General features: G+C 54.2%; 1 protein-coding gene across 2 annotated transcripts in view; it reads left to right on the plus strand.

Annotated features, from left to right (window-relative positions):
* ODAD2 (outer dynein arm docking complex subunit 2) overlaps positions 1-14,265 on the plus strand; it is a 1,227,385-nt gene extending 1,213,120 nt beyond the window's left edge. The window contains exons 20-21 of one of the 2 annotated variants that reach the window (XM_086941603.1): positions 13,956-14,054; positions 14,105-14,265. In XM_086941603.1, the coding sequence (XP_086797729.1) occupies positions 13,956-14,054; positions 14,105-14,119 (114 nt within the window). In that variant the 3' untranslated portion in view covers positions 14,120-14,265. The other variant, XM_086941602.1, reaches the window with a different exon arrangement.
* Positions 14,266-14,615: the final 350 nt, after the last annotated feature.

Here is a 14,615-nt window from a genome sequence, read left to right on the forward strand (position 1 = left end):
ACATATTTGTAAAATATGTACTCTAGCCCTGCTGCCTCTAGCTGCTCAGCCAGAGTGTGTCTTGGGATTAGAATGTTGGTGGGCCTGTGATGCGTGGAATGCCTGGGTGACTGAGTGGGGTGAATGTGGCAGTTGGAGATGGGCTGAGTAGCTAGGGAGGCTGCTCCTGGTGGGGCTGGTGCCACCCTAGGCTGGCTGGAGTCATCACTGATGTAACTTGATCTGAAGACTGAATAAACAAGTCTTGAATATACATCATGGCTCCTGGTGTCTTTCCACTTAGGACACAACATAATTTTGGCGACGAGGACAGTCTTGAACCCCAGTGACTCTTGGTACAGCAAAGCAACTAAGTAACCGAAGGCCCGATGTAGGTCGGTCGGTAACGGCCGAAAATCGGTATTTTCGGCCGTTACCGATCGGTAAATAGCTGATTGGTATGTAGGGGGCATTATTTTACCGAATCGGTAAAATTACCGATTCGGTAATTTTACTGATTCGGTAAAATAAAAAATCGGTAAATTTACCGAATCTGAGCCACCCATATGTAGGTGGGACTCTTCAGAGTCCCAGGAGCCTTACCGAATCGGTATTTTACCATCAAATCCAATTTGATGGTAAAATACCGATTCCGGTGTGCATGCACATGTGTGCATGCACACCTATGCCATGTGACAGGCAGACCTGCCCTTAGGGCATGTATGCCTGCCACATGGCACCCAAGCCTGTTTTGGGGGTGCCAGAGGGTGTCAAAGTGACACCCCCTGCACCCTTGTGAAATTCGGTATTTACCGATTCGGTAAATACCGAATCGGTAATGCCCATTTATTCCTATGGGCTTCAAAGCCCATAGGAATGAATGGGCATTACCGATTCGGTATTTACCGAATCGGTAAATACCGAAATCATCCGATTCGGTATTCCAGTACATCTGGAATACCTACATGTCGACCCCATAGATTTACCGATTTTTAATTACCGAATCGGTAAAATTCGGTAATTTAAAATCGGTAAATCTATTTCACCTACATCTGGCCCCAAGAAACTAAACAACTAAGAGAGTAACCAAGAGATCCTACAAGCAACTTCAAGAAAAAAAGATCAATAAATCAATCAATCAATCAGAACATATATAGAGCGCGCTACTCACCCTTGAGGGTCCCAAGGCGCTGGGGGGGTGGAGAGTTACTGCTCGAACAGCCAGGTCTTGAGGTGTTTCCTGAAGGAGAGATAGTCCTGGGTTAGTCGTAGGTGGGTGGGGAGGGTGTTCCAAGTCTTGGCCGCTAGGTAGGTGAAGGATCTTCCTCCGGTGGTGGATCTGCGGATCCGTGGGACGGTGGCGAGGGCGAGGCTGGCGGAGCGGAGCTGGCGGGTAGGCGTGTAGAATGTGAGGCGGTTGTTGAGGTATTCGGGGCCCAGGTCGTGGAGAGCTTTGTGAGCGTGGGTGAGGAGTCTGAACGTGATCCTCTTGCTGACGGGGAGCCAGTGCAGGTCCTTCAGGTGGGCGGAGATGTGGCTGTGTCGGGGGGATGTCCAGGACGTGACGTGCAGATGCGTTCTGTATGCGCTGGAGTCTTTTCTGTAGTTTGATCGTGGTCCCAGCGTAGAGGGCGTTCCCGTAGTCCAGGCGGCTGGTTACGAGGGCCTGGGTGACCCTCTTCCTGGTTCCGGTGAGGATCCAGCGGAAGATCTTACGGAGCATGCAGAGGGTGTTGAAGCAGGAGGATGTAACAGCGTTGACTTGCCTGGTCATCGTGAGGGAGGAGTCAAGGATGAAGCCCAGGTTGCGTGCGTGGTCCGTGTGTTTGGGGGGGGTGCCCAGGAGTCGTCCCAGGCCGAGATGGATGGGCCGAGGATGAGGACTTCCGTTTTGTCTGAGTTCAGTTTCAGGCGGCTGAGCTTCATCCATTCCGCGACGTCTTTCATTCAGTCCGGGAAGCTGGCTTTTGCGGTGGCGGGGTAGTTGGTGAGGGAGAGGATCAGTTGGGTGTCGTCTGCATAGGAGATGATGTTGAGGTTGTGCTTGCGTGCGATGGCTTCGAGGGGGCTCATGTAGACATTGAAGAGGGTGGGGCTGAACGAGGAGCCTTGGGGTACGCCGCAGATGATCTTGGTGGCTTCTGCGCGGAAGGACGGGAGACGGACTCTCTGGGTTCTGTCGGAGAGGAAGGAGGTGATCCATTCCAGGGCTTTTCCTTGGATCCCGGCGTGGTGGAGGCGGGTTGTCAGGGTGCGGCGGCAAACCGTGTCGAATGCGGCTGATAGGTCGAGGAGAATGAGGGCGGCAGTTTCCCCGTTGTCCAGCAGGGTCCTGATGTCATCGGTGGCTGCGATGAGGGCGGTCTTGGTGCTGTGGTTCGCTCGGAATCCGGACTGAGATGGGTCGAGGGAGCCGTTGGTCTCGAGGAAGGCGGTCAGCTGCTTGTTGATGTTTTTTTCGATGACTTTAGTGGGGAAGGGAAGGAGCGAGATGGGGCAGAAGTTCTTGAGGTCCGTGGGGTCAGCGGTGGGTTTCTTCAGGAGGGCGCTGATCTCCGCATGTTTCCAGCTCTCCGGGAAGGTGGCGGATACGAAGGAGTTGTTGATGATGTCCCGGAGTTGGGGTGCGATGGTGGGGTACAGGTGTGTAGGGTGGTGTTGGGGGATGTCGTTGTCCAGGTGTCCAGGTGTGTAGGGTGGTGTTGGGGGATGTCGGTTCGGTGGTCGGGTGTGTCTTCTGAGCGCCAAAGCTGTCGTGGATGTTGGCGATCTTGCGGTAAAAGAATGTGGCGAGGGAGTTGCAGAGGTCTTGTGATGGCGCAATGTCATTGTTGCTGGCGTTGGGGTTGGAGAGCTCTTTCACGATGTTGAAGAGTTCCTTGCTGTTTTGAGTGTTGTCGTCCAGATGTTCTCTGAAAGATGACCTCTTGGTGGTGCGGATCAGCTGGTGGTGTTTGCGGATGGCGTCCTTGAGGGCTGTCATGTTTTCGTTGACTGGTTGTTGCGCCAGGCTTTCTCGAAGGCACGGCAGGATTTCTTGGAGTCTTTGAGATCGTTGGTGAACCATGTGACTTTCTTGCTGTCGGGGTTGCTTGGAGGGTTCTTCATAGGAGCAAGGGTATCGGCGCAGTCGGTGATCCACTGTGTGAGGTTGCGGGCTGCCTCGTTGGGGTCGGTGGTGTTGGTGGGAGGGTTTTGGCTCAAGGAGGCGGTGAGCTGGTCGGTGGTGATCTTGCTCGAGCATCTTCGGGGGGCTTGTTGTGGGTGGTGGTGGGTCGTTGTTTTCCTGAAGTTAAAGTGGACGCAGCTGTGATCGGTCCAGTGGGGTTCGGTGACGTGGCTGAAGTAGATGTGGTTGCTGGAGGAGAAGACGGGGTCGAGCGTGTGGCCGGCTCGGTGGGTGGGGGTGTTGACCAGTTGCTTGAGTCCGAGGTTGGTGAGGTTGTCTAGCAGGGAGGTGGTGTTGTTGTCCTTGTTGTTCTCCAGGTGGAAGTTGAGGTCCCCTAGGAGGATGTAGTCGGAGGAGGCGAGAGCGAGCCGGCTGATGAAGTCTGCGATGGCTTCGCTGAACTGTGCTTGTGGTCCCGGGGGTCTGTAGATAAGGGTACCTCTAAGGGTGGTCTTGGGGTCGGTGTGTATCTGGAAGTAGAGGTGCTCTGCGGCGGAGAGGGTGTCGGTGGTGTTGGTCATGATGCGGATGGTGTTTCTGTGGGCAATGGCGATGCCACCTCCGGTTTGGTTGACGCGGTCTCTCCGCATGATATTGTATCTGTCCGGTGTGGCTATGGCGATGTCAGGGGCTGAGGAGGCGTTCATCCAGGTTTCCGTGAGGAAGGCGATGTCCAGTGCTATAGTGTCGAGGAGGTCCCAGAGTTCGATGGCGTGTTTTGTGGATTGAGCGGGTGTTGAGCAGGATGCACTTGAGATGGTTGTTGTTGGCGTCTGTTCTGGCGGGCGTGGATCCGGACCGAGTGCAGCTGAATTTGCAGGCATGGCAGGTGAAGGCTCCGTGGGTGCGTTTCGGGGATGCTTGGTAGCAGGCTGGCTGTCGGCCGGTGTTGAGTGCGTGGAGGGTGGCGGCGTTGTATCTGCGTCGAGTGGGCTGGCTCCGGCTTGCTCCAGGGGTTCTGGCACTGGGCACGGTCCAGGCGCGGACGGGCGCAGACGGGCTTGCCTTTGGCGCGCCCGCTGCGCGGCCGCCATGCAGCCTCCTTAAGAGGCCTGAGGGGACAGGTAATGTTTTATTTTTCGGAGTATTTTAATGATACCCCAGCAGGTAGCAACAGTTCTGTTAACCTGCAAAGTCATGGAAAGGGCCGGTTCAATCAGTACTCCCAAGTTCCGTGCTGACTCTCTAGGAGTAGGACAGGTTCCCAGCGAAGGCGGCCACCATACAGGTGACCAGATGTTATTGTTAGGGCCAAACACCAAGATCTCAGTCTTCTCACCGTTCAACTTTAGTGAATTGTAGATCATCCACTGGGACACTGCTTCCATGCAGTTCCTAAAGTTGAACGGTGACGAGCCACCCAGATGGGAGAGGGACACCAAGATCTGTGTGTCATCAGCATAAGAGACTACCTCCATCCCAAAAGATCTAACCAGCCTTGCTACGGGGTCACGTAGATGTTAAACAGGGTCGGACTTAATGCCGACCACTGTGGGACCCCATATTGCGCAGGTAAGGATGGAGATAGGAACTCTCCCAGCTTAACCCTCTGTACCCTCTGGTCCAGAAAGGAGGCCAGCAGACTCAGAGCCGCCCCTTCCACCCCTATCTCCCTCAGGCGAGATGTTAAGACCGAGGGGGATAGGGTATCGAAGGCGGCTGTAAGGTCCAAAAGGACCAGGACTGTGGTATGTCCCTGGTCTACCTCCATGTGGATGTTATTCAGTACGACCGTAAGGGCTGACTCAGTACTATGGTGTCTCCTGAAGCCATGTTGGGATTGATCTAGGAGACCCGAGGAGTCAAGAAATGCCGCCAGATGTTGATTGAGGTGAATCTCCAGCATCTTTGCCGGAGCAGGAAGCAAAGAAATGGGGCGATAATTCTTAAGCACCTCGGGATCTAGTGTAGGCTTCTTTAGGAGGGGCTTTACCACCGCACTCTTCCATTGAGATGGAAAAGTGCCCTCTCTCATAGCCCTATTCATGATGTCCAGCAAAAAGGGGAGTAAGGAGTCTCTGCACTCCTTCAGGACTTTAAGGGGACATGGGTCCAATGGGGACCCTGACCTTGTCTTATTTAAGAGCAGGTCAAGCTCGTGATAGGATAGAGGTGGAAACTCTGACAGACTCTTAGAGGTGGTAGGAGAAACCTCCTTCGAGAGCGGAAAAGAGGGGACGGGCGGAGGAGGGTTGACAGATCTTTGTGATTCAAGATTCGAATAGATGTCCGCAATCTTCGAGTGGAAGAATCCTGCGATTTTATCACAGAATTCCTGGGTGCTTACTACAGGGTCCTGCATCTGTAACGAGCAGAGCGAGTTCACTATTTTGAAAAGATCCCTAGGAGAGGAAAGAGCCATTGTCAGGTTAGCAAAGTACTCTTGCTTAACTCTAATGATCTCCATCTTGTACTCCTTAAGGAGTTTCTTGTGTTTGTCCCTCTCCTTAAGGTTCCAACTCGTCCGCCAAAGCCTTTCTTGCTTCCTGCACCCCTGTCTCATGAGTCTAAGAAGCTCCGAAAACCAGGGTGCGGAGGGTTTCTTTCTCGCAGAATAGCAAGAAGAGAGAGGAGCCAGCACATCTACTGCTGCACTAATGGCTTTGGACAATTCTGAAGCGGCTAGATTGATATCCTCAAAAAGGTCAGCTTTGTAATTTTGCATCAGTGGGGCCAACGAGGTGCTCGTGTTTTTCTTAAGGTTCCTCCTAAATTTGGTTTGACTAGAGACACCAATCTTTGCAGGCGTCAAGGCGACCGAAAGCTCCAAAGGAACGGCAAAGTGGTCAGACCAAGCCAGTGGAATGGAATCGCCTATTTTGAGCCTATCATCATTAGAAAAAAACGCGTCCAGTATATGACCCTCCTGATGAGTGGGGTGTTTAACCAGTTGCACGAGATCACATGCAGATAGTGAGTCCAAAAGGTCTAAGGAATCTTTAGAATCAGGGTTATCTAAGTGAAAGTTTAAGTCACCCAGAACTGTCAGATTAGCAGATCCGAAGTAGGGCTCTAGAATATTGAGAAGAGACTGACTAAAGTCTGTCCTGGGCCCGGGGGGGTTTGTACACCAGGATGCCCACGAAAGGAGCGGCATCAGGAGATTTTATGAGAAAGTGCAGGGCTTGAAAAAGGTCGGAGGGCCTGGAGAGTTGAATGGTGTGACAGGTGTGGGAGGTCTTATAAAGGATTCCAAGGCCGCCTCCTCTACGCCCCACTCTATCCAGTCTAGCTAAAGAATACCCATCCGGCACAGCCTCTACCAAGTCAGGTCCCGAGGACTCAGTGGCCCAGGTTTCGGTAAGAAACACCCATGTGGGCTTTCTTGCTGTGACGAAATCGCGAAAGGCGATATTATTTTTCACTAGAGATCTAGTATCTGAAAGAGACACGTTAGTGATAGATTCCTTACCTTAGAATATCCCCAGGCGTCAGACTGGATCCGGAAAGTTTTGCGTAGCAATACCCTTGCGCGTCGGTAGGCGTCGTCTGCGGCTCCGCGTCCGTCGTCGGCGTCGTGGGCGCCGTGATGACGTCGTCGGAGTACTTAGACGCCGCCTCCGCGTGTTGACGTCAGTTCTTCTTTTTTCTGCGCCAGCCAGCGCAGATCTGGAAATAGCAGTTCCCTAGTCACTTTTTGACTAAACTTTTGTGATCTTTTTTGATCCACTTCGAAGTCTTTACGACTCCGACGGTGCCGTTAGGGATGCCCGGATTCAAGCATTGCGACGAGTGCGACCGTACCATGTCGGTCACGGATCCCCACCGCCTGTGCCTGATGTGTTTGGGCATCGACCATGACGACGAGGCCTGCTCCGACTGTCGGGCCCTTTCGAGGAAGGCCAGGCGGGAGCGGTCCCGCTAGCGACTCGAAATCCGCCAGTCGGCCCCGCGCCGCGTGAGGTCCCGGTTCCACGGGAGGTCGAGGGACAGGTCGCGGGGATGGAGCCGTCACAGCTCCGGGAGTCGGCGCCACTCCTCCGGGTCCAAGTCGTCAGGTAAGAAGCACAAGAAGTCGAAGAGACATCATCGCTCTTCCGACTCCCCCCGACGCTCGCGCGATGCGGCCGGGGGTTCGGGTGACACCGCCCACGCGGCTCCTCTGGAGTCGCGGGTGCTGCGTCCGGCCCCATACCCCCCGGTCCCTGGGCTGAACGCGACGCCGGAGGAGATCGAGCGTTTCCTCATGGCCATGAGGTCCCTTTCTCCTCGGACGGGTTCCGCAGCGCCTTCGGGCCCAGTGAACCCGTCTGGGGGCCCTAGTGGGTCGGGGGCTACGACCCCGACGCCGTTGGGTGCTTCGGCCTCGACGCCGCCAGCGCCTTCGGGCCCGGTGCCGCAGGGCCCCACGATCTCGACACCGCCGGTGCCCTCGGGCCCGGCGCCGCAGGGTACAGCGGCCCCGGCGTCGTCGGTGCCTTCGGGCCCGGCGCAGCGGGGTGCCGCTGGACCCTCCTCGGGCGATGGACCGTCCCCGGTGGACCTTACAACCCCCCCGGGGTCGGTCCGTGTGGTGTCCCCTCCGGCATCGTCCTCGGGCGACACCGGCCCCGATGCCTCCTCTCAAGCGGTTCCGACGTCGGGACGACGCCTATCGGCGCCGCTCTCGACGCCGTTCGGAGATTTTCATTTCTATGAACCGTCCTCATTCACTTATGACCCTGAATCTCAGGAGATGGGGGAAGAGGAGGATTGGGAGGGGTCTGAGGACCCTCTGACAAGTGAATGTCAGTCTAACATGGACTGGACAGGAGACCTTGGGGAGGCCAGTGGCCTGGACACCTCTCCAGACACTGGATTCGTCTCTCCTCCTACCGTGGCTTTGGAGGAGGGCGCTACATATAGTGTGGTGTTGATGAGGGCAGCTAAGGCCTTGGGCCTTGAGCTCCCCGTCGCGGCCGTGAGGACTAACCTCCTCACTGAGGTCCTTAAGCGTCATGCTCCATGGAGCCTCTGCTGCCGTTTAATGAGGCCTTGACGGACGTTCTTTTGGGCACTTGGTCCAGGCCCGCTACAGGTTCGCCTGTAGATAGGAACGTGGCCAGACGCCACCGCCCGGCCCCGGGCGACCCATGTTTCCTGTCCACCCACCCCACCCCCTAGAGTCTGGTTATCCAGGCCTCTAACTCCCAGACCGCCTTCCCGACGGCTCCCCCGATCGGGAATCCAAGAGGTACGAGGCCTATGGCAAAAAGGTGTTCTCGTCCCTTAGCTTGGGACTGCGGTCTTCCAACACCGCATGCCTCTTGGGCCGTTACACCCACTCTCTGTGGGAAACGGTGGCGGAAGTGCTGCCAGAGTGTCCGTTGGAGGTACGGGCCAAACTCGGCCAAGCCCTACTGGAGGGCCGGAACGCAGCGAAGTATAATATCAGGTGCGGACTGGATACTACTGACTCGCTGGGCAGAGCGATGGCTACGACGGTGGCGATACGACGCCACGCCTGGCTGAGATCCGCCAACTTCTCGGCAGACGTCCAAAATACACTCATGGACATGCCGTTCGATGGCCGTCGCCTCTTTGGCGACAAGGCAGACCACGCGCTTGAGCGCTTTAAGGACTCCAGGGCTACGGCCAAGTCCTTGGGCCTCTCGGCCCCGCGCCAGCAAATGGGTGCCTTTTGCCCCTTTCGTGGCCAGGGAAGGGGCGCCCCCACACGTGCCGCCAGCCAATCACCGCAAACTGTCGTCCAGCGCGGCGGCGCCCGTTGAAACCGCCGTGGAGGTGGTCGGGGAAACAAGCGGAGCCAGTCCACACCTGCCCCCGCAGCATCCGCCTCAAAACCCTCCTAGTCCGTGCTTTTCGGCCCATGTGACGCCAGTGGGAGGCAGGGTTCACCATCACCACTCTCACTGGCGCACAGTCACTTCGGACAGGTGGGTGCTGCAGATCGTCCGAAGGGGCTACTCCCTCCCCTTCGAGACGACCCCTCAAGCCATGCCACCGCAACACCACCGCGTATCGGGGGATCACTTGCGGCTCCTGCAGGAGGAAGTGTCGGCCCTCTTGGCCAAGGAGGCCATCGAGCGCGTTCCTGGGCCAGAAGTAGGACGTGGTTGCTACTCCCACTACTTCCTGGTACCCAAGAAGGGCAAAGGTGGCCTACGCCCTATCTTGGATCTGAGGAACGTCAACGGCTTCCTCCGGAAGGAGAAGTTCAAAATGCTGACACTAGCTCAGGTCTTGGCTGCCCTAGACCCAGGAGACTGGATGGTAGCGTTGGACTTGCAGGACGCATACTTCCACATCCCTGTCCTGCCGGCCCACCGGCGTTACCTGCGGTTCACGGTAGGCCTCGCGCACTTTCAGTTTACCGTGCTCCCCTTCGGCCATACCAGCGCCCCACGGGTGTTCAAGAAGGTGATGGCGGTGGTCGCAGCTCACCTGCGCAGGTTAGGGGTTTCAGTCTTCCCCTACCTAGACGACTGGTTGTTGAAGGCGGGCTCGCCCCAGGCAGTCGTCAACCACCTCCAGACTACGGCGGATCTCCTGCACCGGCTGGGATTTTCCATCAATGTGCCGAAGTCACACCTGTGCCCCTCTCAGAAGCTCCTTTTCATCGGAGCGGTCCTCGACTCGGCGCAGTTTCGGGTTTACCCGCCCGAACAGCGGGTTCGGGATATACAGGCCCTGATTCCGATCTTCGGGCCGTTATCCCGGGTTTCGGTCAGGTTGTTGCTGCGGCTTCTGGGGCTGATGGCCTCCTGCATCCTTCTGGTGCATCACGCACGGTGGCGGATGCGGGCTCTGCAGTGGGATCTGAAGTTTCAGTGGGCCCAGCACCGGGGCAACCTGTCCGACCATGTCCTCATCTCGGAGGGCACTGCGAGACAGCTGCAGTGGTGGCTCACGGACCGCGATTGGGTCAACGGCAGATCCCTCTCCCTTCCCCAACCGGAGCACGTGGTTGTGACGGACGCGTCCCTCCAGGGCTGGGGAGGCCACTTGGGAGAGGCGGAGATCAGAGGCCTCTGGTCTCCGGCGGAGTCCCGGCTCCATATCAGGGATTCCGGGCGATTCGTCTGGCACTGAAAGCATTCCTCCCGTCTGTCCGAGGGAGTGCAGTGCAGGTGTTCACGGACAACACCGCCGCCATGTGGTACTGCAACAAACAGGGCGGGGTGGGGTCGTGGACCCTATGCCAGGAGGCTCTGCGCCTCTGGCAATGGCTGGAACAGCAGGGCGTGACTCTGGTGGTTCAACACCTGGCAGGTTCTCTGAACGCCAGGGCGGACGAACTCAGCCGTCGGTGCTCGATGGATCACGAATGGCGTCTGAATTCGGACGTGGCGCAAGGCCTCTTTCTGCGATGGGGAGAGCCTTGGTTAGATCTATTCGCCACCGAAGAGAACACGCAATGTCATCAGTTCTGCGCGTTGGAATTTCCAAGGCGGCACTCGCTCGGAGACGCTTTTCGTCGCGAGTGGAGCTGCGGTCTGTTGTACGCCTTTCCGCCTATACCTCTTCTGCCCAGAGTACTGAAGAAGATCAAGCGCGACCGGGCACAAGTTATCCTTGTGGCTCCGGAATGGTCACGAAGGTACTGGTATCCCGAGCTACTCAGTATGTCAGTCGATCCCCCGGTTCGTCTGCCTCTTCAGGAGGACCTTCTGTCGCAGCAGCAGGGGACGGTCCTCCACCCGAACCTGTCCAGTCTCCACCTCCATGCATGGAGATTGAGCGGCGGCAGTTGAGGCCATTTGACTTGCCTCCTGAAGTTTGCAACATCATTCTGGCAGCCAGGCGTCCCTCCACAAAGACGGTATACGCCTGCAGGTGGAACAGATTTGTGGCATGGTGCACAGCAAAGGCTGTGGATCCCCTCAATGCCCCTCTCTCTGAGGTTCTTCTCTTCCTTCTTTCTCTTGCCCAGCAGGGCTCTGCTCTGGGCACTATCAAGGGCTATCTTTCGGCTCTTTCAGCCTTTCTGAGTCTGCCTGACCAACCTTCTTTGTTCAAGTCCCCTATCGTAAATCGATTCCTGAAGGGCATCACTCATACTTTTCCTCCTGTTCCCTTCATGATGCCTCAGTGGGACTTGAACCTGGTTCTCACATTTCTGATGTGCGCTCCCTTTGAGCCACTTCACAACTGTCCTCTTCGCCTTCTTTCTTTGAAGACTGCCTTCCTGGTAGCCATCACCTCTGCCGGGAGAGTGAGTGAGCTCCAGGCTCTTTCTTGTAAGCCTCCTTTCCTTTCAGTCCATCCGGACAAGGTTGTTTTGAGGACTAGGCCCTCCTTCTTGCCTAAGGTGGTCACGGCCTTCCACATTGGGCAGTCCATCACATTGCCCACCTTCTTTCCACCTCCGCACCCCTCGAGAAAGGAGGAGAGGCTCCACCGTCTGGACCCAAAACGTGCGCTCTTGTTCTATCTGGATCGCACACGCCAGTTCCGGGTGGATGATCAACTCTTTGTTGGGTACGCGGGCGCTAAGAAAGGGAAAGCGGTGCACAAGAGGGCCATTTCTCGATGGATCATCATGTGCATCCAGGCGTGTTACTCCTTGGCTAAGAAGGAACCCCCTGTTGGGCTGAGGGCTCATTCTACTCGAGCCACGGCCACTACAACTGCCTTGGGCCGCGGTGTGCCCTTGCAGGACATCTGCCAGGCAGCTACGTGGGCCTCGTTGCACACGTTTGCAAGGCACTACTGCCTGGACAGTCAAGTCCGGAGGGATGGCTACTTCGGCCGTTCCGTTCTCCAGGACTTTCTGGTGTGAATATTGGTTCGCAGACCCACCACCACGGGGATGGTATTGCTGGGGTATCTATTCTAAGGTAAGGAATCTATCACTAACGTGTCTCTTTCAGATGCACAAGTTACTACTTGTGTAACGATATATCTGTAAGAGACATTAGTTAGTGATAGATTCCTTACCGACCCACCCATCCTCCCCGTTCTGCGAACCGATATCTAGGGTTAAGGTCATTCCCCTTCAGGGCCCTAGTTTCTTGGCACCAGTGTCGGTTTTTTTCATGGCTCTGCGCTTCTGGTGCGGAACAGCTGTGGCTAAGAACTGACGTCAGCACGCGGAGGCGGCGTCTAAGTACTCCGACGACGTCATCACGGCGCCCACGACGCCGACGACGGACGCAGAGCCGCAGACGACGCCAACCGACGCGCAAGGGTACTGCTACGCAAAACTTTCCGGATCCAGTCTGACGCCTGGGGATATTCTAAGGTAAGGAATCTATCACTAACTAATGTCTCTTACAGATATATCGTTACACAAGTAGTAACTTGTGCGTTAATCAGGAAGCCCGATTCCTTCAGGGGAGGCAGCATAGGGGAAGTGGCAGAAACGGGGGGGCCTAAAAGAGCAAGCTACCGGTAACTTACCACAGATGCTAAAGCAGGTACAATAAAAGGCGTCTCGGAGAGTCTCCGGAGAGCAAGAGAAATGGCATGGTAGCCATGCAGGTCTCAAACGGGTGAAATCCTGGTAAGAATACAAAGGACCAGCCAGGGGAGCCATACCGAGTGCACCCAAAGTCCGGAGTCTCCCGCCCTTTAGCCCGTCCTTAGCGCGGATGGGCGCAGACGGGCTGGACTCTGGCGTGACTCCGGCGTCACTGCGGCGCAAACGCAGCACGCAAACGCTGCGCGTAGAAAGGGCAGCTTTATATGCAGGTCAGCGTGTCCTTGTGACAGCTGGTCTGCTAACCCAAATGGCGCAGCCAGGCTTCAATGTCTCCCCACAAGATGGCCTCCAGAAGCGTAAGGTGACTCAAGGGACCCGCCGAAAGCGCGGTGTTGTTACAATTATTGTGCAGGTAGAGGGACTGCGCAGAGCGTCTAAAAACAGGGTAAATGCAATTAAAATTAAAGCAAATAGAAAAACTGGAGTTTTAAAAGCTAGTCCGCCCTGCAGCGTGTTATCTGCTGTCTTGCCCAGGCGTACAAGGAGATACTAACAGGGAAGCCCGCCTAGAATGCCCACCTTATATGCAGGTCAGCGTGTCCTTGTGACAGCTGGTCTGCTAACCCAAATGGTGCCGCCAGGCGTCCAAGTCTCCCCCAAGATGGCCGCCAGAAGCGTAAGATGACTCAAGGGACCCGCCGAAAGCGTGGTGTTGTTTCAATTATTATGCAGGTAGAGGGACTGCGCAGAGCGTCTAAAAACAGGGTAAATGCAATTAAATTAAAGCAACTAGAAAAACGGGAGTTTTAAAAGCGCTATCGCGTTGGCAGCTAGTCCGCCCTGCAGCGTGCTATCTGCTGTCTTGCCCAGGCGTACAAGGAGATACTAACAGGTTCCTCTTATCTCCTTAATATAAAATTCCTGTGCTGTTACTCAATGCTGTCCATATTTTGTAATTCATCTTCTTGGGTATTCTGTGCTTTCTGTAATGAATATAAGTGATCTGTCACCTCTTATTGTGGGCCTGGTTCACGCTATATAGAAAATACACATTGCACTGTCCTAGGCCACTACACATTGTAGGCAACACATGAGCATTTATGTTGTGTTTGAGGTGCAAACTATGCACACCGTATCTAACTTTCAATAGCCAGGCAAATATTCGTATGTAACTTAGCATTAAAAAACAACCTAACAATAATCTGGTTGAATAAACATCTACAATAATAATCTACTTTTTGTAAACGCGTCTTTCTACAACCCAAAGTCAAATATTTGTCTGGGCGAATGCTAACATGCTGAAGCTGTGATTGATGGGCAAATGGCATTGATTTTCTATATGTTGGCTTTTAATTATAACATAATATTTAATTGGTCTTTCTTTCAGATTCTTCTTGTCTTAAAGTAACTTTTCTTAATATGTTGTCTTTTTCTTTTCGCTAGCTTCTGTTGGACATGGTGGGTTCCACAGATGAGCTCTTACAAGAAGCCGCAGCTGGTTGTATAGCGAATATCCGCAGATTGGCTCTTGCTAGTGAAAAGGCAAAATTTGGTTGAATTCTGAAGAATGGTTTCTCTATTTTTAGTGAAAGGCAAAATTTGGTTGAATTCTGAAGAATGGTTTCTCTATTTTTTAACTGTTCAACACAAAATACTACAGTGTACACAAGTAACTTCCGAATTGAAGATTAAGTAAGATTTATCGCCATGTGATAAAAGTACGAATTTAGAAAAAGTAATTATGATCCACATTAAATATTTATTCAGATATTATTGTAATAAAGATATATATATGTGTATCTTCAAGATATTATTGTAATAAAGATATATATATATGTGTATCTTCACTGTGTTGCGTTTGTACTTTTCTCAAATTCTTTAGTATGTAGCCTTTTGATAACTTTCAGACCTCATAACATTTAGATGCATATTCTCGAATTTAAAACAAGCTGATAATAAATTAACATTGAATTGTGGTGCCTGAAAGGGGTTTTCTTCGCTTATAGTTTAAGGATGAATAGTCCCATTTGTTGGCAGCATTTCCTCACAGTATGGTTTCTGTTTTCCTGATAAATGGAGTCCAAGCGACCTGTGCCTTAAGGT

The sequence above is a fragment of the Lissotriton vulgaris genome, chromosome 10 (genome assembly GCF_964263255.1).
Source record: "Lissotriton vulgaris chromosome 10, aLisVul1.2, whole genome shotgun sequence".
In the NCBI taxonomy this organism is placed as follows: Eukaryota; Metazoa; Chordata; class Amphibia; order Caudata; family Salamandridae; genus Lissotriton; species Lissotriton vulgaris.